Source organism: Acartia tonsa, chromosome 9 (assembly GCF_053477335.1).
Source record: "Acartia tonsa isolate MP-2025a chromosome 9, ASM5347733v1, whole genome shotgun sequence".
In the NCBI taxonomy this organism is placed as follows: Eukaryota; Metazoa; Arthropoda; class Copepoda; order Calanoida; family Acartiidae; genus Acartia; species Acartia tonsa.
The window spans coordinates 39,967,116-39,992,578 of NC_137268.1; the positions used below are offsets into that span (position 1 = coordinate 39,967,116).

The 25,463-nt window shown below is 32.2% G+C and overlaps 1 protein-coding gene across 1 annotated transcript; it reads right to left on the bottom strand.

The window, feature by feature from the left end:
• Nucleotides 1–1,343: 1,343 nt before the first annotated feature.
• LOC145328906 (solute carrier family 22 member 21-like) lies at nucleotides 1,344–21,843 on the bottom strand. Its single transcript, XM_080172850.1, has 27 exons — nucleotides 21,733–21,843; nucleotides 20,385–20,490; nucleotides 19,866–19,932; nucleotides 19,485–19,531; nucleotides 18,787–18,834; nucleotides 17,277–17,323; nucleotides 15,583–15,659; nucleotides 14,133–14,184; nucleotides 13,807–13,838; nucleotides 13,197–13,257; nucleotides 12,818–12,870; nucleotides 12,004–12,076; nucleotides 10,993–11,065; nucleotides 9,056–9,102; nucleotides 8,245–8,320; nucleotides 7,786–7,850; nucleotides 7,210–7,320; nucleotides 6,490–6,578; nucleotides 6,237–6,281; nucleotides 6,117–6,158; nucleotides 4,836–4,924; nucleotides 4,544–4,636; nucleotides 4,083–4,173; nucleotides 3,331–3,376; nucleotides 2,698–2,755; nucleotides 2,338–2,406; nucleotides 1,344–1,762 (listed from the first exon to the last, which is right to left on the bottom strand). Exons 1-26 carry the CDS (start codon nucleotides 21,837–21,839, stop codon nucleotides 2,344–2,346), a joined length of 1,758 nt encoding a protein of 585 aa, XP_080028976.1. The 5' UTR covers nucleotides 21,840–21,843; the 3' UTR covers nucleotides 1,344–1,762; nucleotides 2,338–2,343.
• Between the last annotated feature and the right edge of the window lie 3,620 nt (nucleotides 21,844–25,463).

The window sequence follows — 25,463 nt, forward strand, 5'->3', positions numbered from 1 at the left end:
CCTTAGATGCTAGGAGCGTAGCACCTTGTTATTAAATATGTTAGAATTTAGAAATAATTACTAAAACGTATTTTTCTTTCTTTTAATAAAACTAGTTCCTACACTTTACAGGAAAGCCCATTTAAGTGGTTAGCGAGATATTAATTGCCTGACAAAAAACATACTGCTTCATAATATAGAAATTTAAAAAATGGATTTATTATTACATGGATCTTACACCAGATTTTCATGTTCTATGATCAAGTAAACTCTGTAACGGGCTGAAATAACTAACTCCCCTTTACCCCCATCCCCCCACCCCCTACTGTATAGACTGCCTTACCAATGAATGCGAGGGGATTTTGCAACCTAGATTGATGCAGATTTTCCCCTGGTCATAATATCCACGTATATTCTTCATTTATTATATTAAAGAACTTTTTAAAAGGTTGCGCGAATTTCTATAAGAGAAATTTCGTGATTAAAAAAAAACATGTTTATTCATTAACAAATACTTTATTTCACAAGAAAAATTTATGTAAGTTTAATCCATAGTACAACATTTGAATTATCAAGAAAACGTTAGGACGACAAAATAGGAACAAAATATTTCGCCCACTAAATGCTTTCTTCATCACAAATTCAACATATAAAAATTAAAACTGTCAGTTAGATAAAATAAATTATACATTACATATACAACATAAAAACATTACATAATTTCAAAACGGTGTAAATTTATTAAATACATTAGATAAATTAATGTATATTTTAACTTTGAAAGTTTGGCACTTTTTTATTGTAAACTACAAAAAAGATTAAATTATAGGATATATTCTTTTTGAATAAATAAGTTATGAAATAAATTAAGTCTTTGCATTTAAGAGTTTTTATTTTTGGCATTTTAATTAAAGTTTTTATTGTGTTTTTAATTGAAAATATAATATAGTATTCACTTATCACATGCTTAAAATCACTACATTACTCAATACCGCAATTACTCTATAATTTAGTTTTCAACTTAATGCCTCTGCATGGAAATATAACTTGAGGCTGTAGCAGTAATAGTATTCATCGCATCGTATTATAAACAGCTTACTGCGCCACAGTGCGTGTGAAGGTGCTTTGACTTTAGTGTCCGAACCTAAATTGGGACATAGTGCATTTCATTACCCTAGGTTAGGTAACTTCATTTCACTTTTCAATAAAATCTAAAATGCAGCCGTTTTTGAGAATATTAGATTTGAAAATTTCAAATTCAATTTTCATCCACTAGGAGTTACCGCATAATCATGACAATAAAAGCAAAGATTATTTATTTAAATTTTTGAACAACTTTGCTTTTATAAAGTCTGTCATAAAACCTCTCTATATATGATTTATTTCAGGCTGAATTTCCGTGACCTTAGCAAAGCAACTTATAAAAATGGCCATGAATCAACTCACTTTAGGAGTGATTTTATGAAGAACTTTATAAAAGCAAACATATTCAAAATTTTAAATAAATAATCCCAATTTAGGTTCTGACACTAAAGTCAAAGCACCTTCATACGCACTGTTACGCATGTAAAAATAATTCCGCTGCCCATGATATTATTGACCTTGTTCATTTTACTGTAAGAATAAATATTGGTACAAAAATAATGATAAATGGATATAATAAATATTTTAAAATACTTTTTTGGCATAAAAGTTTTTACCATGATAGCTTTAATTGATCAATATTAAGGAAGAACAGTTTACTTGAATAATTCTGTGTGAATCTGTTGTCAGAACATAAATCCTAAAAATATTTCGGATTTATCTTGGAATTCTTAAGACCAGAAGTGTGCAGAAGTGGGTGTATGTAATTACACCATCCTAGAAAAATTAAGGGGTGGTGGATAGATACACCCTGTAGTTGACCAAACCTCTAAAACCCCCCTGACAAAATAAATGATTAATTTTGTCTGTTAGACCGTCCGTAAGTACGTATCGCTATTTAGGAAGGGTAAATTTCTCGGCTGCCATTGACGATAGAAAGCTGAAACTTTCAGTACAAATTCTTATGATATATGCAAATCTAGTCTAAACACTGCTTTGTCAGTCTGTCTAACGATCATGCTTTAAAAGACATAACCCTTACTTTTACAAATTTTATGATTTTCTTTAAGCATTTGCACATTTTTTGTTATGACAACTAAACATCTGCTCTATTACTTACTTTGTCCGTTTTGTCCTTTCTATGATTTTTTTGTGCTTTGAATAAATGCATAATCAATTAATTGTGCTTCGCAACTTATGGATGTTGTCATCCTTGTTTTTATATAACTAAATGGCACAGTTCAGAAAAATGAAGATAGTTGAATAATGTTTTACCTTAGTTTAGGACATAGCTTTATTATCAATGCCTCCTTCTTCTTTTCGTTCTACAGCTTCTACTTTATCCTAAAAGAATATATATTAGATATTGTAAGAGGAAGAAAAGTCGTCAATTTAGCTTGCTATCATTTATTGGTCAGTTCGTTTATCCAGTAGAAGGTGAGGGGATGGGATAATGCGGATGGAAGGGGGAATCGTTAGTGTAGCCCGCTGCAAGTTTCACTTTATTAGAGATTCGAGAATATAACAAACTGGTGTAGGATCCAAGTAATAATAAATCCATTAAGGCTTCATATTCTTTCATATTTGACCATAAAAAAAATCATGTAATATGTAAGTAAATGGATGAAACAATACCTGTTTCTTATATCTTCTTTCATTTCCCATCCAAGGCATCCAAAAGAATCGATCATACCTATGAAAAAAGATTTAACACTATGATAAATTTTACTGATTTAAAGCAGGGCTCGGCAACCGCGCGTCAGTCGCCTGTAAACCTCAGGGAAATCATCCTTTTACAGTTCTAAAAAACAGTTGAAAGTCTAAACCTGACCAAAATACGGCAATCCCTCTTAACAAAAAATTTGCAAAGCATCCACACGGGCTTAGATTTGAGGCTTAGTCACGGCTGACATGCGTGCGGCTATCGAGCCCTGTGTAACTTTCTTAGTGTAGAGAATAAATCCTATTATATAAAGTAGTGAGGCCGGTTTTTTGTCTGTAGCTTACCAATTGGGTTCTTTATTTTTGGTAAACTTCATAAAGGTCCTGTATAGTTTTAGGCTATTTTATTTTTTTATTAAAGTCTTGGGATAGTTTCAAGCTATTTTTCTAGCTGAATCTGCTTTTCTTGTTGGTTCCTATAAGTTGGTCTTTTAATACAAGCTCAACAAAGGAATTGTGATGGTTTAATGCTATTTAATACCTACTTTCCCTCACTTAGATGCTAGGGGCAAAGCAACTAGTAATAAATCAAATAATTCAAATTACCTTCCATATTGTTTTGCTTCTTCTATAGTATTTGGAAGATTTGTGTCTAAAATTATGAAAACTATTAATTTCTTATTTCTAAATGTCTAAAATGAATGATGTATTTTCTTATGCAAATAGGTAACTGTATAATAAGATATATAAGTTGGAAGGAATTTTAATGTTAGGGGAGATTTTAAATCTGCATCAATGTTTAAGGATTTTTTATAAAATTCGTTTTTTGTATAATTCTTTATCTAAAAGCGGAAATACAATTTAAGTTAATTAATTTTGACTAATAGGATAGGTGGATTGGAAACTACCTGCGCTTAAATTGGTAAATAATGTACGACACTTAAGCTTCTCCAATCATAGCGCAGATAGTTTTCAATCCACCAATCACAGATGTCAAAATTAATTAACTTAAATTGTATTTCCGCTTTTAGATAAAGAATTATACAAAAAACGAATTTTATAAAAAAAAATCCTTAAACTTTGATGCAGATTTAAAATCTCCCCTAAACATTAAAATTCCTTCCAACTTATATATCTTACTGTATAATACTGGTACACTTTCTATTATTCGTGTTGTCTTAAAAACTTTTGGGTGCTTTTATTCAATCTTGATAGGTTGATTCAAACTAAAAATGCCCTAACTTTTCAACTAATTTAATCTTCAGATAATTTACTTTACATTCAATATCTCATCCCTTAAGATCCCTAATATTTTCCAAGAACCACCAGACAAAGGTTAAAAGATGAATAAACCATACCTGCAGTTTCAGGTAGTACGAGTCCAGGTATAACTCCCAGAAGGCCAATGGCAGCCATTAGGTAGAAGGGTAGGTCTGCATACACTGTGGACTAAAATAAAAATTTTATTTAATGCTGCTTGCCTAGCATAAGGGTATCTTTGTTCGAAGATTTTCCAAAATAGCCTAAAACCAATCCAAGACTTAATGGTAAAATAAATAATAAAAGTTGAAACTACACCAATAACTTAGATCGTCTTTAAACCTTAACGATCGGGGGGGGGGGGGGGGATCGAACGATAAAAGTGCTGAGAGAGGCCCGACTTTTATATGTTAATTAAAATTGATTAAGGAGGAAAATCGACCGAGCCGGATTAATATATAAGTCTAAGAATCAGAAAAAGAAACTAAATTTATTTGAAAAAAGAGTCGCGAAAAAAAAACTTTGACTTAAATGAAATAGATAACATAATTATTCTTACCGAATATACTATGTATGGTGAAGCTACTTGGGCCAGGGTGGACATAACGTTGGCTAGGGCAATGCCTTGACCTCTCAAACATGTTGGCATTACCTTAAATAAATTAACTGTAATCAACATTCAATTATATTAGTGTATAACTTTCTAAATCGTTTATAAAATTATTGGCTGCATTTTTTTTGTCTTTTTGTTCTTATTGTGCGAGTTTTGGTCTATATTGTAATTCTTTTATATCTAAAAATGTATAATTAAATCTTTAGAAAAATACCAAATGATTACTTTAAAATGTTACCTCTACAGTATATTGGAAACCAGTATTCATAGCATATGTTGCAAAAAATCTTCCAGATAATGCAAAGAAGGTTGACAGATAAACATATTCTAAAACAAGATTAGTAAGTATAAAAACTGATGCCTTTTTGAACTGAAAAAAAAGAAGGATCTATTGCAGTTCACGGTAAAATATTGCTGGTAACGAATATTGCCAAAAATCTATGAATTTAAAAGGCTGCTAGCTGCCAAACGGCTGAACGTACAGATCATGCCCGCACACTGTTTTAAGCGGCATAAGAAGGCCTACAAATAATCTGGAATAGCCATAAATCAATAATGCATAATTATCTCGCAGTGCAGAGAAATGCGCGAATTAATGACTATTTTACGCGTTTTTTCTTCAGTGAAGCTTTCCCTGTGCATCATTGGATCTTGGCTATTCCAGATTATTTGTAGGCCTTCTTATTAAGAGATATAAGTTTTCCGGAATTTTAATGTAGGGAGGAGATTTGAAATCTGCATCAAATTTTAAGGATTTTTTATAAAATTCGTTTTTTGTATAATTCTTTATCTAAAAGCGGAAATACAAATTAAGTTAATTAATTTTGGCATCCGTAATTGGTGGATTTTAAAAATCAGCGCTCTGATTGGATGTCGTACATCATTCAACCAATTAGAGCGCAGGTAGTTTAAAATCCACCTATCCTATTGGTCAAAATTAATTAAATTAATATGTATTTCCGCTTTTAGATAAAGAATTATACAAAAAACGAATTTTATAAAAAAAATCCTTAAAATTTGATGCAGATTTCAAATCTCCTCCCTACATTAAAATTCCGGAAAACTTATATCTCTTACTTCTTATACCGCTTAAAATGGTGTAGATCCAAAAAGAATACTGTACTTTCGTATAAAGACTACAAAACTAGTGTCCTTGTAAAACTGTAAAAACCTATGAAAAGAAAGCATTGAATATTTTTTTCGAATTAGTGGAAGTAGTGAAAACTAGATGCCTTTTTTTCAAAACAGGTACAATAATTTAATCATATTTATTAAGATTTTGGGTAAAAAAAACAATCATAATATTATGCCAGTTGGGAGTGTGGAAGAGAGGGGGTATCAACACACCCTCTTACAATTTAAATTAAGGAGACATGCCTTCCTTTTTTAAACCTTTTCAAAGTTCTCACAACTCCTGACAAAACCCTGTGCACGCAACTGATTAAATTTTGAAATTTTTTAGTTTAGTCAATTAGACCTAACCAAAGCATTTGATTAAAGTAATTGAAAGTTTACTTACGTTTTAAAAGAACAGCTATCAGCATACACAAACCGCAAGATCCTAATAAAAATATAAATTAGAAATAACTAGAACATAAATTGCCAAAAAAAAAATACTAAAACAGTTTTGAAAGTTTACCTATTGAAATAGCAGCTGAAAATCTTCTGCCAATGTATGTCAATCCTGATAAGAAAAAAAAATATAAATTCAACAACAACAACAAAAGATATTATGATTAGAGCAGCTATTTCTTAACTAGATCTTTCGAACCGCCCATCTAATTTTTCTGAATTTTCATTTAAAATCATTATTTTTTTAATCTTCATAGATGTATAATTGATTCTAAAACTTTAAAATTAAAAAATCTACTAAAAAATGTTTTCCGACTTACCTACTATAGATAGTAAGTCAGCTGGTAACTCTAGAGCTGTGGAAACCATGAATGCTATATAGATAGATACATCTAAGTTAGATATATTCCTAAAAATATACAAATAAACATTATTTTAAAAAGGTAATAGTAACTTATTTCATCTCTATTTTTCTCTTAAGAACACGCCACCCAATCAATACATGAAAACAGTATCCAAAGTTTTTGGCCCCCAATAAGAAACTTTGGGAACTAGTGTAATTTTCAGTCTAATTTATCCTTTCTTCCAGCTGATATCTATTTATTAGAAGCTATATAAGAATCATTTAATAATGTTTCCAAACGTCTTTCACACAGGAATGAGGTATAGTGAAATAAATCTAAAATAATTTGGAGGCCAGATTAAAAAGTCGTCAATTCTTCTGAGTTGTTTTCCCCATCCCTCCCCCCCCCCCCCCCCCAAACGACAGCTGACAATAACGTATAAGTCTCGTACATAATAACATAATGGATATAGTAAACGTGGATATTGTGAGAGATTCTTACATATCCTGATAAAATGTTTCTCACAGCTGTCTAATACGATAAATCTCCCACCCCTTTTGACTCTACCACTTCCCCTCCTCCGACAATAGAGGAACTTGACCAATATCAAAAGACTATATTAGAAACCAAAATTGACGAGAAAAAAATCCCCTGTCACAATATCCACGTATTCTATATCCATTATCAACACTATACCTGACACTAGCATCAAAAAGGCAGGAAATGATTACAAATAGTAGAACAACCATAAGTGTATTTTTACAGATCCTAGCCTGGCGGAACAGATCCAGAAAACTTGCTGCATTCCTAAAATGTAAAGGTGTACTTCATTAAATGTTTATACAAAAGAATTTTAAGTATTATGCAACTATTATATTTGACGAGCAAAAATGGAAAATTATGTTCATTATTATAACAAAAGTCAATAGCTTTGATATAGAACGACATTTAAGAATTATGCAACCAAAAATAGTTTTTAAATATTACCACACTCTAACCAAGAGTACAACACTAGAGGGAGAAAGGGTTAAATAAATGAATTTCTTCATCGCAATTACCTTGTGCCGACTCTCAATTGGGTCTTTGAAAATTAACCAATGGTGTCGTTAAATATCAACACAGCCAATTAGCAGAAAATAATTTGCTAGCTGGCGAAAAAGGTCATTGGAAAAGGGGGGTAGTTAAATATCTGTATATACACCTATACTATGGGTCTGTTAGTTAAACAAAATTGATTTTACAAATTGATGCTTAATTTTGTTCATTTTTTACCTTTGAGCATCTTCCTTCTCTTTCTTACAGACTTTCAAATATGATGTATAGGCTTCTTCTGATACCTAAAAAATAATTCTATTACAAAAAAGTTACTTACAATCTATAAAATGGAAGAAATGTATTACTCATAATCACTACCATGACAAGGAATAAATATTTTCTGCCCAAATGAATAAAGATGGAGCGATAAGCCAAAGTAGTGATATGCAATTTCACATATAAACGAAAGACTTCTTTTTTATGTTAAAAAAAGGTTTTATTTTTTGCTTTTCTTTCCTCTAGCGACCATTTCTCTCCCTGACAGATTTAGAATTTTAATGAATAGATCTTCCAAAAAAAATCCAAAAATTAATATTAAGACCCTTAGTTAAGGAAATGGATTTTTCTTACTACAAATTCAGGGGGTGATATAATAAGGTTTTAAACTAAGAAGTGAATAATGTTTAATATTATTACCTCTTTCCTATTTATCTTAGCAATTTTCTTCATAACTTTGACAGCTTCCTCTTCTCTTCCAACTGACTGCAGCCATCTAGAATAGTTATTTATCGCATTGTATTATAAACAGCTTTCCGCGGATATAAAAACGTACAATAAGAGGATTTAAACCAGTTATGTAAGCCCCGAGAAGCCGAAGGCACGGGCTTTAATATTATGATTGTTCATTTTAATATTCATAGAAAACTGAATAAAATGCGATACGATACATAATTTTTCAGTGTGGCTAAGAACCGGTTCTTATCCACCGGCTATTAATCGGTTTTGAAGCTATACTGGAATAACATACACATTATGGTAGATGTCGAATGCTATTGTAAAGTCAAGCTGCTTGTCGTTTTCCTTTAAAAGCGTTTATTGATTCATGATTAATTATAAGCATAAAAGAAAAAAAAGTTTATCAAAATAACTAAATAATTCGCCTTTTACATCTCGGGTAGGAAGAGGTAGGCCAGGAAAATAGCCTAAAACCACCCCTAGACATTTTTTAGCCGTGACCGTAAAGAACAACCCATTCAAACAAGCAATTTCCAATCAGAAAAAAACTTACTTCTTTATATTGAAGTATTGTTAATTAACAATTTAAGCCTATATATAATATGCTAACAAAAAATCCTTAAATAAGTAATATGGTTATTTTGTGTACAGGTTAAAATTTCAATAACCATTGAGCCGTATAAGTATTCAATTTCAGAGATTTTTCTTCCCCTTGGCATTCAGAGTCACTATCGAATTTATTTATAGGTTAATCTTTATCTTTAAAATTTACCTGCTTGATTCAGGCATAACGAATGGTACAGCCAAAGCAATAATCATCTAAAATAAAAACATATTAATAAAATTACAAATATAAGAAGTACTTTTCAAACCCAGATATTTATTTTCAGAGAAAAAATATATGTTTGATTGTAAACAAAGAATTAGAAAATTCTTTGGGAATAAGTATCCAAAAATATTTTAAGAAAAATAGATAAAATGTAAATTAGTAATTTTAAATAAATTATCCCCAGGGATCTAAAGGAATAAGACAATGCCTGTTAAATTTATGGGGGTATAGTCCCTTTCGTGGCAACGCACCTTAAGGGGCGATTCTTCGTATTTTCTGCGGGGGGCTCTAACCATGCGGGGCCAATTGCCTAATTCTAAGAGGCAACCAACTAACCCAATATAACCTAACCTAACTTATAAAAAGCTATTTTAAAAATAGACGAATCGACCCTTAAGTGGCGTTGCTACAAAAGGGACTATTCTCAATTTATGTATATCTTCCATAATGATATATTCAAAACTATCACTTCTGAAGATAACAACTAGTGGTTGAAACGTTTAGACACTTAACTTACTCAACTTATTGAACCAACCAATCAAAATTAAATAAAAGTCTCCAAAGTTTTTAACCAATGAATAAGAAAACGTTTGAAAATTCTATAAAACTTTGGTGAATAGTGTGCAGCCCAATATCCCCTCCCTCCCTCCCTGATCATCCCGTATCAAACCAAATTTTTAAAAGCGAAGCTTTTCTATAATTAGGGTCGGTCCGTCCGGAACGGATATCTTTTTTCGTTAATTTAGGCATTTTAGAATTGTCCTATTGATTTAAAACTTTGTATGATGATTCCTGCAGTAGTTAGGTACGACTTGTAAAGCGTAGCAACTCTATAATCATTACCAAAATGTCCGTACGTCCATTTAAAAGATGTTGATTTTTAACTTTTTTAACAAAAAAAAATTTGGGATACAATAATCCGTTTGATCTGATTTTTGGAGTGCTGATTCCTATTACAACAAGGTACAATATATTAAGCGAAGCATCTCTATAATCAAGACCTAAAAATGTAAGTATGTCCTTAAACAGTATTCTGTATTTGAGAAGTTTGTAGCAAATATACGTATAATTTTGTCAAAACTTTTATATTTATATTTTGCATATTCAGTTCTGACACGTTACAAGAATTTTTGTTCGTCTGTCCTACCGTTTTAGAGCTTCGCTTTTATGGATGTTGTCATCCTTGCTTCTTTAATATCCGCTTCTTAAATTTCTATGCCTACATAAACTTTATAATTTGTTTTTATAATCCTTATTCTTGCCTTTAAATGTTATAATGATATATTCAAAACTATCACTTCTGTAGATTACAAATAGTGGTTGAAACGTTTAAAAGTCTCCAAAGTTTTTAACCAATGAATAAGAAAAGTTTGAAAATTATATAAAACTTTGGTGAATAGTGTAATTATCTGCCCAATTATTTTTATAATCCTTATTCTTGCCTTTAAATGTTATATAAGAATTTAAAATGTAGGAGACGGACACAAAATGCATTGAAAACAAATGCATTTACTTTCATAAACATAGAAAAATAAATAGTGTGAAGTGCGTATCTAAAGTTTACATAAATTTTTAGTGAACACCTCATAGCTAAAAAAATATTTATAAGTATTTTTTATTATCATATTTATTTTTTACACAATTTTTATAAAGGGGTGGAGGATGATTCACACATACATTTATTTAATTTTTTTAAATAACTTTTTGAGAGGAGGGTCAGGTGCTTTTTTTCTGGGGTTATTCTTTAAACTTATTTAGGACCTAAAAAAGCTACCCTATAAACATGAATATATCGTGACAAGACAGAAACACACCAGCAAAAAATAAATACAGATAAACATCCCAATACTTTATCATTTACAATATTTACATGTTTTTACCTGTGGAAAAATGATCCAAGAAAATATTTTCCAATCTCCCGTGTACTTTATTAGCCAAGGTTGAATTATTCCACTAAAATATAGACATATAGAATTAAAGTAAAAGAATAGAGGGGGCAGGGTTTAAATAACTGTATGTTCACAGGGTGCCGACTTTAATATCAGCAAATAGCGAAAAATATTAAAACAGCCGAGTCGCTTCTAAAGAAAGTATTTTTCTAGCAGACGAAACCATGTAAGAAACACTGGAACAAGGTAGTTGCCCGGGTTGTTCTTCTATACTTATACATTTATTGTGTAAAGTTTTAAGATTCAGTTAAAAATTTTAAACCAAAAATCTTAAAAATATTAATGGATGTAGAAAGATGCAAAATAAAAAAAATCTGATTTTTGTTCATGTATCACTAGCGGATACGCCACTAGCATCAAGGGTATCTGAATTCAAGGGAACAGAGAGGGGCTAGAAAATAGCTTAAAACCATCCGCAGACCTAAATCTAAAAATGAAATAGCACAAAAACTCAGACAGATCCTTTATGAATCTTACATAAAAAAAAGTTGTTGAGATCTCAATCTTCAGACAAAAAAAACCTTACCATTTTATATAATAGGATAGGATATGCTGGCTAAAATAACAGATTGAACAAAGAGTTAAAATAATTTTTAGGGGATGAAAAGATGTTTGAATAAAAGAGGGCAACACTCCACAAAAAAAGTTATCTTCATGTTGTACTTTTTATTGTATCATAAAAGGAGTTGAAAATATTTGTACTTCATTTATTCTGAATATTATTTATCTGTTCTTTCAACACAAAAGGTGTATTTTTACCAGGGCTCGGCAGCCGTTCGTAAGCCTCGTGTAAGCCTAAGTGAAATCTTAATATTTCCAAACCTGTTTCTAAACAGAAGTAAGTTTATATTTGATGCTTATGCATAGCTGAGACGCGGCTGCCAAGCCCTTATTTTTTTGTACTTGATCAAATAAAGAATATAATAATATTAACCTCCTTACCTTATTGTTAGGAATAAAGCTAAGCCAAGATTTCCGACCAATGTTCTTTTAGATTTATCCACATATTCAAGCACTGATAAAAATAAGTCAGAATTAATTACTTAACTTCTAAAATTGCTCTATTTGGTCCTTTGAAAGTAACCATTTAATTTGCTGTATTGTATATAAAAGCAAATGATTTATAAGATAGCAGTCAATTAGTCTATATAAATAATAATATCACCAAATTAATCCTACAAATCAGGGAAGTTTCCTACTTTAATAACTAATTATTAGATATCCTATTCCTCAATTTTCAGATATCTATAACAATGCCTTCATTATCCTTATAGTTATACTAAAGTAACAGGATGTTTGTGTGTCTGTGTGTTTGTGTGTTTGTACCGAAGGATATCGCTAAGGTTTTAAAAAAATATTTGAGAGACTTGAACGAAACATTGCATTGGTAGGTATCGTATAGGCTTAAAGAGAGACTGGAACAAAAAAAAAGTGCCACTAGAGGCCTCTAGGGGCGTAGCCGCTAGTATGACTATAATGTAACAATACAAATTTACATACATAATATTATTTTGAGTATATATGTTACTAGGTATTTATCGTGGCCTTTCTCCAAAGTTACAAGCGAGCACAGAAAACCAAACGCTCCTTATTTTTGAAATTAATTATCGATTTATTTTCTTTATGCCTCCCCCATGGGGCTACTCTGTTCCCAATATTATGACATAACCTAACCTAGTGTAAATCACTAACAAAAAAAAAATAAAGGGGGCTTGGGTATCTGTGTTTGACTAAGCACTTTGGGGTTCTTACTTACCTAAGACATAGGGCATTGAAAAATACAGTGGATGAGAAATTCCAGTGATAAATCTTAACAAAATAAAAAAATATAAATAATACCATTCTGTTTTGGCTATCTTTAGTTATCTATAGTTTAAATCGTTGTTTAGCAAATGTTAAAGTTGTCATATCAATTTAAAACTTTTCATGAAGATTCTGTACAATTAGTTACCATTGAGAAGGTATATAATTGTATTTTAAGCACGTTGTGTTTTAGAATTTGACAATAAGATTTTGTTTCAATATTGTCTGTAAAACTATGCTATACATGATTTTAAGTATGGCTAAGAACTGGTTCTAATCCAACAGATATTAATTTGCTCCGAAGTCATGCTGGAAAATCATATAAAATGTACCTTAGGACAAAATATGACGTCATATCATACACAAATGTAGTACCCACTCCTGCTGACATGGCTAAAATAAACAAGGATAAATATAATAATGGATATATAATATGCGTGGATATATTGACAAGGGAAAAATTGACGTCAATATAGTTTGCTACCGTGGACCACATTTATTGGTCACTTCGTTCATACAGTAGGAGGGGAGAGGGGATGGGGTAAAGGGGTGGATTGGGGGTATAGTTATTTTAGCCAACTGCGAGTTTCACTTTATTAGAGTACATGAGAATCTTGTGCAATATAAAAGTATTAATACATCGATTATAATAATCATTCTTTACGTGGTAATAACTTTTAAACGGAAAAGTAGCTTTTTTCCCTGTCAAACCCGTTTTCTCATGGATTAAGGACTAAAAGACCCTAAACAAAGCTAAAATATTACTCAGCCTATATAAATGATGAAATAAATTTGAAGGGTTTACTTAGACAACCTTTTAGCCTTATACTTTTACTATACTACTACATAATATTGACGCATTGTCAATAATTTTCATTTTGTTGATAAAATAACAGCATCAATGATTTACGAAAGTATTAAAAAATGAAAAATAAATCATACCTATTACATTTGCAGCTACAATAACAGGAATTCTAAAATCATAAAAATTGTAAGCTTTTTGCCTGCTCAATACAGCTAAAACTCCCTGCATTAAATTTAACTTTTCTTGAAGAAGAAGTAAAATTAATTCATGAGGGAGTTTCTTGTTAATTTTTCATGCGAGGGTTGAGGTAATCTTCTCTATTATTGAACTTTCAAACCTTCCCAGGATATATACTAATATAGCCTTCTAATAAAGGAGAGTCATATAAGTATGGTATAATAATTTGTTACAATAAATGTAGGCTTTGTATATTTAAAATTTTAAAATTAAAAAAAATACTGACCTTCCATATTTATCAGAAATGTAACCAAAGGCCAGAGTACCAGGTATAGCACCTAAAGTATATTGGTGATCATCGAGGTTGCGTGATTATATCACAATGTTAAAGGGGGGAGGCGGATGTGCCACTTTTTGAAACCAAAACCAAAAATCAACAAAGGAACTCATCTAAAAAAAAGAGTTACAGGTTTGAGATTTTGCATGGCAGTTGCTTTATATGGGTACAATATGGAACTGTGAAGAGACGACGGCGCAACCGCCGAAAACCGGCGTTTCCCGCCGAATTTTTTTTTGCCTTTTCTCGGCGGTTTTCGGCGGTTGCGCCGCCATTTCTTCACAGTTCCATATTGTACCCCTATTAAGCAACTGCCATGCAAAATCTCAGACCTGTAACTCTTTTTTTAGTTGAGTTCCTTTGACTTTTAGTTTTGGTTTCAAAAAGTGGCACATCCGCCTCCCCCCTTTGTAAAGGTTGCGTGATTTCTTTTTTATAATATTTTAGATATTTCTCACCATTTCTGTCTATATTTTATTTCCCTAGCATATATTATCTTATTTTTATGCCCCTTTTTCTATAAATCATCTACAAAGACACAGATTTACTAAGTTAAAGTAGGTAATAACCCACATTAAATAGTTATCTATTAAAACCTTATCTACTTTAAGGTAGGGACGATCGGACTGTAAATTACAAAAGTACTAGACGTTTGATAAACACAATCTCTCATTGGTTAGCATAAAAACCTGGATGTTTCTAACTAGTATTGACAAAACTTTTCAACTATCAATTATAGCAAGAAACGCATAATTATGTTAATCATAATTGGGGACGTGTACATATACATACTTATCTCTCTATGGTTATCTATCTATCCTTATACTTAAGTAACAGGATGTCTCTTAGTGTGTTTGTATGTTTGTACTGAAGGATCTCGCTAACCTCTGAACCGATCGGATTCTCCTTAACAGGGTAGCTTCTCATAGGTCCCGGGAAGGATTATAACTATTTTGGGGGAGGGTACCACCACCCTCCAAAGAGATATAACAAAAAATCAGATTTTTTTTACGTTTCTCGATTTTACAAAGAGAGTTCAACGCTATATAAACGTCAACGCGAACATAGGCATATTTCAAATATAAAAAAAAAACATTTTAAGTGCCACTAGAGGCGCTATTGAAGATGGGCAGCTGAAATTTTTAGTGAAGATTCTAAAGATATACGCGCATCTAGTCTATGATACATTGTTTTATTCCCCTGTCTGTTGGTCATGCTTCAAAAGACATAAACCTCATTTTGTAAAGGTTTCGTGATTTACTAAGTTTGATTTTGAGATTCTCTCTCTTTTCTTTGTAATCTGTTCTATATCTTACTAGGTCCGTTTGTCCGTTCCATTTTTTAGATTTGCTACTTATGGATGTTGTCATCCTTGTTCTATCTACCATCCCAAACTAACCTAGGTAGAAAATAGCTTGAGATAATGTAGGAATCCAGGAATCCTCACAAACCCAATCAAAATCACTCACAACAGATCTAAATAAAAAATAGATGATCTTATCAGTGAAGCTTTACTAAAAATAATAAGAGCGACTGATATAGTAACAGAGGTATTCTATCAGCCCAAAACCGAAAGCTAAGGAAAGTGCGATTTTCTCATTTTCTATTCAAGATAGATGGCTGCATTTGTTTTGTTAAGATTCCCAATACCAATAAGCATCTAGACTATCATTTATTTGGTCCGTCTGTCTGTCAATCATGCAAGAAAATTAAAGATTCTAAAACATAGAAAAAAAATGTTAAAGATTTCATGATTTTGTCTAAAAACGTATTTTTGATTTACGACCACCCAAAATCCCTTTGTCCGCATTTCCATCTCTAATTTGTTAGTGCTTCGCTCCTTAGATGTTGTCATCCTTGTTTTTGTGCAAATTTCATCTGTACAGACTTTATGTAATTTATATTTACAATAGTACGTCAGTAAAAAATTTAAAAATATGTTATGTCACTATTATATGTAGTGCACCTTACATAAGGTTGATTTGACGCAAATGAAAAACAAGGATGGCAACATCTATAAGTAGCGAAGCTCAAACACTATAGATAAATATCCGGAAAAATGAACTGTAGAGCAGTTTCATAAAAAAAGACATTAAACTAAAACTCACGAAACCTTGTAAGATTTATACCAAGCAAATCTAGGAATCGATCCAGCACCTCAACTAATAAGCAAATCTTAATGAAACTTTTTGAGATATGTGTAATGTTAACTTATTTAATCCCTAAAAATATCAGCCGCCTATCTGGAATAGAAGTAAAGAAAATCATAAAAACTTGAAAATCTAGGAATCGAACTAGCACCCCAACCAATAATCAAATCTCGATCAAATTTTATAAAAGTATGTAGAATATGAAAGTATTCAATCCCTGAAAATTTCAGCCGTCTATCTTGAAAAGGAGTTGAGAAAACAATGAAAACTTAAAAATGTAGGAATCGATCTAGCACCCCAACCAATTGACGAATCTTAACGAAACTTATTGAAAATATGAAGAATGTTAACATAATTAATCCTTGATAATTTCAGCTCTCTATCTTTCATAGAAGCCGAGAAAACCACGTTTCCCCCTTTCTGTCTCTGATAGACGGACGGATGGACAGACGGACGGACATTTCGAATTAAAGAGTAGCTTAGCTACTAAAAAGGATCACAACATTCATTAGAAGAGATAGTAGAAAAATATAATTAATCTAATTTAAAGTTTTTTGGTCTTAAGATTAGATTTCTATAACTACTGAAATAATTGAGTTTTTCTTTTTAGCCTTGGGATGAATTTGGGCTAACTTTATCTCCCTTTTAATACAGGGCTCTATATGCTAGAGGCGCAGCACACAAAACCTATATGTGATTTTCAGCTGTCGGTGGGGTAGGGGCGGGGGATAACACTTAGTAGAATTGACGACCTTTTTAACTGCCCCCCAAATATCATTTTAGATTTATTTCACTTTTTGGCTATATTCTTCGTATGGGGGAAAAATCGTCCGTTAATCTTAAATAGCAGCTCAGAAAATAACCTTTACCCTATAGCATTACGGACTCACTGACTGACAGACAGACAGACAGCCAAAATAGATTTGCTAATAAAATGACATACTTATGAAAATTTTCTGTGTCATATTCCCATCCGGCATCACAATGAACCTAAACATTTTAAAACTCGTTAAGTTAGGTATAATCATCTAATTACTTTATAATATAGTGTTTTTTCCATGTTTTATACTATTTGTTTTTTTTTAATAGATTCAAAATGCGATGACAGACACCAAGTAGACAGATAATATAGGCAAGTTTAAAAAGGGCCATATTGCCACTAAAATACTGCTTCTAAACTTTAAAATAATATCTCATTTTACGAATCTCTTTATTTTGTACATTAATAAATAAATCTTTACAACAAAATATAGAAATAAATGTACTGTACAAAAACGGACCTCAAATTTCCCTACCATCATTTTGGGCAATTTAAAAAATGCGTCTATATCAATAAAGATGCATTTTTTCCTCATTTACTGAGTATATTTGCGATTACTTTTATTTAATGAAATCTTCCAATTTTTAACATTTACAAAATGGCCTGCTTTATTGCATCAAGATCCATGACAGATCTACATAGGAAATAAACGTCTATAAATGAGCTCGAGTCTTCCAATGGTAAAGTGCTTAAAACTCATAGTGCTCCAATAATCCATAATAAACTCTCATGGACCAAAGCAATAAGACCTTTATTCTATTTGTTTATGGAATGAATTAAGTTTTTCACTTCATGTAGATATTTGAATTACATTGAAGTATTTAATCCTTATTTCATAAATAAAAAATATACGTTCATAATAGAGTAAATCTAAAAAAACTCTATTTTAAAAGAATTTGATTGTGGCGACACTTCCTTTGTGTTAAAATATTAAAACAAAAATTTTAATCATATTAACCCTTTGGTGATGGTAATGTGAAAAAAATATAATTGAAAAAATCTTTTTAAAATAATTTAAATTAATAAATATTTACTTCTTTCTTTTTGATAGTAATGGCGGGGGAGAAAAATTGATTTATTGAGAAATAGATAAATAGATATGTACTTATAGAAAACTAGCCAATAGCGATATAGTTATATTGAGCCAACTCTAGTATATCTATAAATGAACAATTCCATCGGACCAATGAACAGACGCTAGGAAATAACTTATTTATCTATAATACAAAGTTGCTTGATGTCTCTCTGTCTATCTGTCCGTTCCTCTGTCCCTTAAGATCCCCACTGAACCGATTGGATTCTACTCTTCAGGGAATATATCTACCGGTCCTGTGGTGGTATTAAGCTATTTTCTTGGGGGTGGGACACCCCCCCCCAAAAAAAAAAAAATCTCCCTCAGTTTTTTTAAAATTAATTTGAAATTAGTAGTCGCAGCGCCAGACTCCCGGTACTTATTTTTTTTAATTACCTCTTGGGGCAAAGCGAAACCGCTAGTTAAATAAATAAGAGTTAGGGATTCCTTATATAGCCTTATAGCATATGTAAGGCTAAGGAAACGCTAAATTCTAAACTAGCCTAGAAAAATTAACAAAAATAATGCATAAAATAGCTGTGCCATAAAAATCTAACTTACTATTGGCCAAGATTCATTAACTACGATCTCAGACTCCGAGAAAAGCACCTAAATCAAAGATAATATATTACAAATGTTTTTTTATAGTTATTTATCGCATCATAGTATAGACAGCTTTCCACGGATATCAAAATAAAAAACAATAAAATTAAAACCAGTTTTTAGGGGCCTGCGGCCTAAGCTAACAAAACTGGTAATAGTTTTTAAATTTTTTTTATAATATTCGTGGAAAACTGTCGTTAATACGATGCAGTACATGATTTTTTAGTATTGCTGCTGAGAACCCGTTCTAATCCAGTGGATATTAAACGGTTTAGAAGCCTCACTGAATACTAATAAAAGTATCCAATTATAGAAATTGGTAAGGTTTTTCTTTTTGTCCGTTAATATCTCGCTTACCGCTAAGCCAATTAAGTTATCCGTCCTAGCTTTACGTAGGTCTTGGAAGGGTTTTAGGCTTTTATACTATCTTCTCCCCCCCCCCCTCTTCCCTTAAAAAAATAAGACTCCCTAGTTGCTAGAGGCAGCGCAGTTAGTTTACAATCGTAAATAAAATCATCTCAAAGAAAAACTTGTAATTGTTTTTTTAGGCACTAGTCTAACATGAAAGTTAATTGTGAATCAATGCAAAAAGTTCGGTCAGTTGGACATACGGACAAACTTAAGTTATTAAGGAGCTTCGCTAATTAAAATCTTACTTTAGACCAATCAGGAGCATATTTATGGCAGTTGCTAAATTCACCATCTAGTACATTATCAAAATCACTAAAATTATTTTGGAGGATTTTTTGGAAATGCTCGAAGAATTTATTTTTTTATTTTAATTGAAGATTTGATTTTTTCGCCATTCTATGGAAACTACACATAGGTCCCGGGATGGTTTAAGTTTTTTCGGCTTTCCCTACCTCTTCGAATACTGATCTTCTAGATTCTAGCGGTGCAGCCGATAGTCAATATAAAAGAAAAAACATAGAGTAATAATGCATTTCTTTGTATACTTATAAAATTTGTATTTTATTATGATTTGATAACATAGACAGTTGCTATGATTCTTATATAATATTCTAGTGATTTTATTCCTATTTTTGGTATAGATAGTTCTCTTCTATATTCTTTGGATATATTTGCGTTTATTAATTCATCTACCTACAAAAAAAATATAATGATAGAATTACAAGGAAAAATAACAAATAGAACAAGATTAAGTGAGTCTTTGGTCAGAATTTTTTGAATTATCAATATTATAAAATTAGAAATATATTTATCGTCCATTGGCTTGTCCATTAGGATCCCTGGAAAATAGGTCACGAGTCTTGGTGGTCCAAAAATGGGTTTGAGTGAAAACAGGAATAGTTATTAATCCTATCGTATTATAGACAACTTTCCTCGGATATTAAAATGAAAATTTATAAGATTAAAACTAGTATGTTAGACCCAAGGAGCATAAAAAACTGCTATTAATTTTATTTTATTAGTTTTTATTAATATTCGTGGAAAATTGTCTATAATTCAATGTTAAACATAATTTTTTGGTTTGGCTGAGAACCGGTTCAAATCCAGCGGATATCAAACGGTTTTGAAGCCATACTGTAAAATACCTTGCACCAATGTGGTGGAGAATAATTGATAAGAACCGAGGATAGGTAAACATAGCCAAGGAAAAGGTTGAACGGGAAACACATTATCATCAGCCGTACTTGAAACCTAAATAAACATTTTTTGTGTAATAGCAACATGATCTCTGTCTGTCTGTATGTCTGTATGTCCGTCTGTCTGTGTGTGTGTCTATCTTCACTGAAGGATCTCAGGGGAGTAGCCGTTAATAAATGAATATTGTTCAAAGTAGAAGGTATTATTCCTGGATATGTATGCCTATATCTTACATCTAGTTTTTTATAAAGAAGGTGTACTAATTTGTGATTTAGTTTTCACCCATTTGTGACGAGCTCCCAAAGTTCAAAGTTTTGATTCACCGGGCTTCAACAAAATAGATTTTTTCAATATTACTTAACAGATTTCAAAAGTAAGGTGCAAGGACGTCCAAGGGGGGGGGGGGGGTAAAGGGGTGATTACCCCCCCCCCCCCCAAACAAATTTGGGGGTACCGCGGGGGTAAATTTTTGGGGGGGTTAAAAAAATTTACCCCTGCCAACAGATTTCAGAGGGGGTTATTACCCCCCCCCCAAGCAAATTTTACCCCCGAGGTAAAAAAAAAAATTTTTTGGGGGGGGGTAAAAAAAATTTGTTTGAAAGTATTGATTCACCGGGCTTCAACAAAATAGATTTTTTCAATAATTTCTAAACAGATTTCAAAAGTAAGGTGCAAGGACGTCCAAGAGAAGGGGGGGTTAAGGGGTGATTACCCCCCCCCCCCCACCCGACTAGCTTTTTTTTAAAATTACAAAAGTTAGGACACGTTCATTACATATTAGTTCTGATACAAGTATTCCTAACTTTTGTATTTCTTTTTATGTTTATCTCAGTTCACATAATCATGAAATCTTTCAAGATTCTATCTAAATATCTAGTCATCATTATAACTATTTATCTTCCTCCTATCTATCTATTTCCAGTATTGCTTCTTTTTTGTTTATCTCAGTTCACATAATCATGAAATCTTTCAAGATTCTATCTAAATATCTAGTCATCATTATAACTATTTATCTTCCTCCTATCTATTTATTTCCAGTATTGCTTCAAAACCGATTGATACCCGGTGGATTAGAACCGGTTTTCAGCCATTCTGAAACATCATGTAAAGCATCGAATTACAGACAATTTTCCACGAACATTAAAATAAAAATCATAACATTAATACCAATTTGTAAACCCAGGCCTTCGGCCCGTCTTTGCTAACAAAGTTGGTTTTAATATTTAATAATTGTACATTTTATATCCGCGGAAAGTTGTTTATAATACAATGCGACAAATAACAAAGTTTTCAAACCTGTTCCAGGATCCCACGGCGTCCAATAAATCATCAAAATCTTTTATTTTTACTTCTGTGGCAACTTTTTCTGTTTTCGGACTTTTTTCTTTCCGTTTTTCTAACATTTTCAATCTGAAAAAAAACAATATATCATATCAAGATATTGAGATAAATGTTAAATATTACGGCTAAATTTTAGCCACTACAATCTACCAATCTTAAAATAAGTGTTGCATTAATCTAACACTCAGATAAACGAACATTTGTATTTATAAATAGCGAAGCAATGAAAGGTTCTTTGTTTACTATATTCATTATTCATTTTTAGGAAGCACCAAAAGATGGTTTTTATTATACTACTGAAAACGGATAACAAAAGTTTGGGATGGAAGGAAATCAGGGATTTTAAGGGATAAGACAATGATCGATGCAAGATAAACAAAAATACCACTTTTTTATTAAAATATTGGTTGAAAAGTAAAAGCACTGCCAGTTTAAATCAACAAATTTAAGTTAAAAATTTACCAACTTTCAAGACAACAAATAAAACAACATGTTTTAAAACTTTGGTACCAGTATAATTTAAAGTCTAATATACCCTTTCTCCCTGAGTGGAAATTTTTGAGTTTATGCTTTGGCGGTCATTTCATTCACTTTTTAAAGGGGTAAATAATTATTATAACAATAAAAATTCATAAATTGTAATAAAAAAAACAATTATTTAAATTCTTTAGTTTTTTTTTCTTTCTCTTATGGTGAAAAATAATTTTTTGGTTTTATAAACATTTTGCATTGTTTTAATGACATTAGTCTATTCCAGTATGGCTTTTAAACCTAGTAATATCGACTGGATTAGAACCGGTTCTCAGCCGTACTGAAACATCATGTACAGCATCGTATTACAGACAATTTTCTATGAATGTTAAAATGAAACATCATACAGTTTTGTTAGCCCGGGCCTTTGTTTTTCATTTTAGTATCCGCGGAAAACTGTCTATAATTGGATGGGATAAATAACTATTGTTGTATGTTTGTTTACATTTTCTTGTAATCATATGATTTCCTTTTCTGTCCAAAATATTTGTCAACTAAATGCTTTCTCTCTCCACAACATTCCAGGGATCTAAGGGGATAAGACAATGGCCAATAAATTGATGTTCACCCACCAATGTTGATGCACAAAATTACCCCTCCTATAGATTACATTTCGTGGATGAAACGTTTGGACACTCAATTTAATGGGCTAACCAATCAAAATTCAAAATATTCCCCAAAGTTGTTGAGCCAACAAATAAGAAAACGTTTAATACAATTTCGGGGCCTAGTGTAATAACCGGCCCAATGTCCCCCTCCTCCCTGAACACATTCTCTCCTCACAAACTTTCTTAGGTAGGTGTTCATATAGAACAACAAATTTTTAGTATTCCCATTAAATTATTGTTTAATTTACATTATTGAATGGTTATTCGTTATGTTTCGGTATGTTTTTCTTGTATTCCCTGGCAAGTTCGAACCCATTAATCCCTGTTTCCTTACACCAAATTTCCTAGAGAATGAGTGTGTTACGCGGCATTCCTAACTATCTCCGCGCGGCGCGTAGCTTGTAAACAGACAAAAGAAACGCGCACTTTTTCTTTGATTAGTCCCACGTGAAGAGCTACGTGATTGAAAATAATGTATTGCTTGAATATACATGCGCTCTGATGTGTGGAATATCTCAAATAAGCCTTCTGCTTAGTTTGACATCATAATGTGGTAAGAATTTATCTTAATTCTTAATAATAAGTGTAGTATGGTATATTTTTACGAAGAAATTTAAAACATTAATTTTTCAACAAATAGACCATTTAACTGCTAACTTTTGACATACGAATATTTTCCTTAATTTTATTGATCATTTGAATCTAAAATTATCAATTTCTGATGCTGTTTAATATGTTTCGTGCCAATTTAAAGTTTTTTAGAAATTTCATATTTTTAATTAAATTGAAATCACGCAACCTCGATCTACAAAAATAATAAACCATTAATACTATGTAATTAATTTTTATATTTTTGTTTTAGATTCACCGTTTTCATGGTAATAAATACACATTTGTAAACATTCACATGTTGGTCATTCGGAGGGCTTGGAGATTAAGATTTCGTGTACGGCAAGGCATGCGTACCGAAACAATGAAAACGAGACAGAACAGATGCAGCTAAGAACATTCTGTGAAGTTTTGTGAATGTGTTGGTTGTGATACCTTACCACACATTATTATTATAGTCATAATCAGTACAGTTAACTTTAGTGACAATTATGGGTCCTAAAAAGAATAAAGGTGAACAATTGAGTAAGCGGCTGCGTCCAGCCGTTGATGCCCTAACCAGTGAGCTAAATAGAGTGATGAAGTTGGTCAGTGATACTTCAGAACTTAATGTTAGACATCTCACTAAGGAATCAATCCTTGTCCATGACAAGTTCGAGACATTTGACAGCATCATGGTCGGTTTTAGCAAGCTTGGTTTGAGAATCCAAGAGCTTGATGAGTTTAGTGACATTTATTCTGATATAGTTACTGTGCAAAAAGACTATAGTGCCTTGAAAGATGCTCTTAATGCTATAGAAGAGCTTAGTGACATTCAAAGTGTTGTTGATGTTGTTGGTGATAATTTGCCTAACCATCAGGCTGAACTTTATGATCGATGTTTGAAGATTGTGAAAGTTATTAAAGGGCCATATTTTCCCTTACCTGATGCAATTATAAACACTTTGTCTGCTTTGATGAAACGTTTGGCTGAGGTTAAGCTTGAACCTGTGAAGCCACCTACAACGTCGGCGGGTGCCTCGACAGCATCGCCATTTGTGTCACCGTTTGGCACACCACAGTTCGCCGCCGGTTCTATATTCACGCCAGGATATATGAATCGTGTCGACGAACGTCTTCTTCCCAGCTTCGACGGCCTGGAAGCATCCTACGTAAGTTTTAAAGACACTTTTAAAAAGCTTACTGTAGGACAAGACCCGTCGTATTTACAGTTATTGTTAAGCAGTGAAAAGGTCTGTAAAAATAAAGAGCTTAGACTCCAGTTAATTCAGATTCAATCGCATGAATCTCAGTGGGCCTACCTTGACGCACGTTTTAAGTCCAAAACACGTCAGATGCTCTGCCTTTTCAACCAATGGGAGAAGAAGTCTAAACCGTCGGACTCCAACCAGATTGTGACTGTGTTAGCAGAGTTTGGCGGAGCAGTTAGCCAGCTGGAGCAGCTGACTAAAGATGATGAAGATGATGAAGTTACCACTAGCCAGTGGTTGACTGTGATACTTCTTGAGATGTTATCCAAGAAGTTGCCACGTGATTTTCAAGACAAGCTCAATTTATCATTGGGCTCGATGGATGTCCCAAACGTCCCAAAGCTGTTAAAGATTATTGAAGAACAGCGTGGCGCCATTTTAATGAGGTGTTCGACTGATATGGACACCCCCTCTAAGAAGAAAGGTAACCCTGCGACAGCCGCTACCGCCGTAGGTAAACCTGGTAAATCTAAGATGAAGCAGTCATGTTTTGTAAATGGCTGTAATGATATGCACTTACTTTACAAGTGCCCAAAATTTCATGACCTGTCAGTGTCAGACAGGAAGAGTATTGTGGAGAGTGCTGGATGCTGTTGGATTTGTTTGCAAAAAGGGCATAAATCTGTGGATTGCCCGAAGGCAGATGTAATAGGCGGCTGCAAAGTGGACAATTGTGGTCAGGCCCATA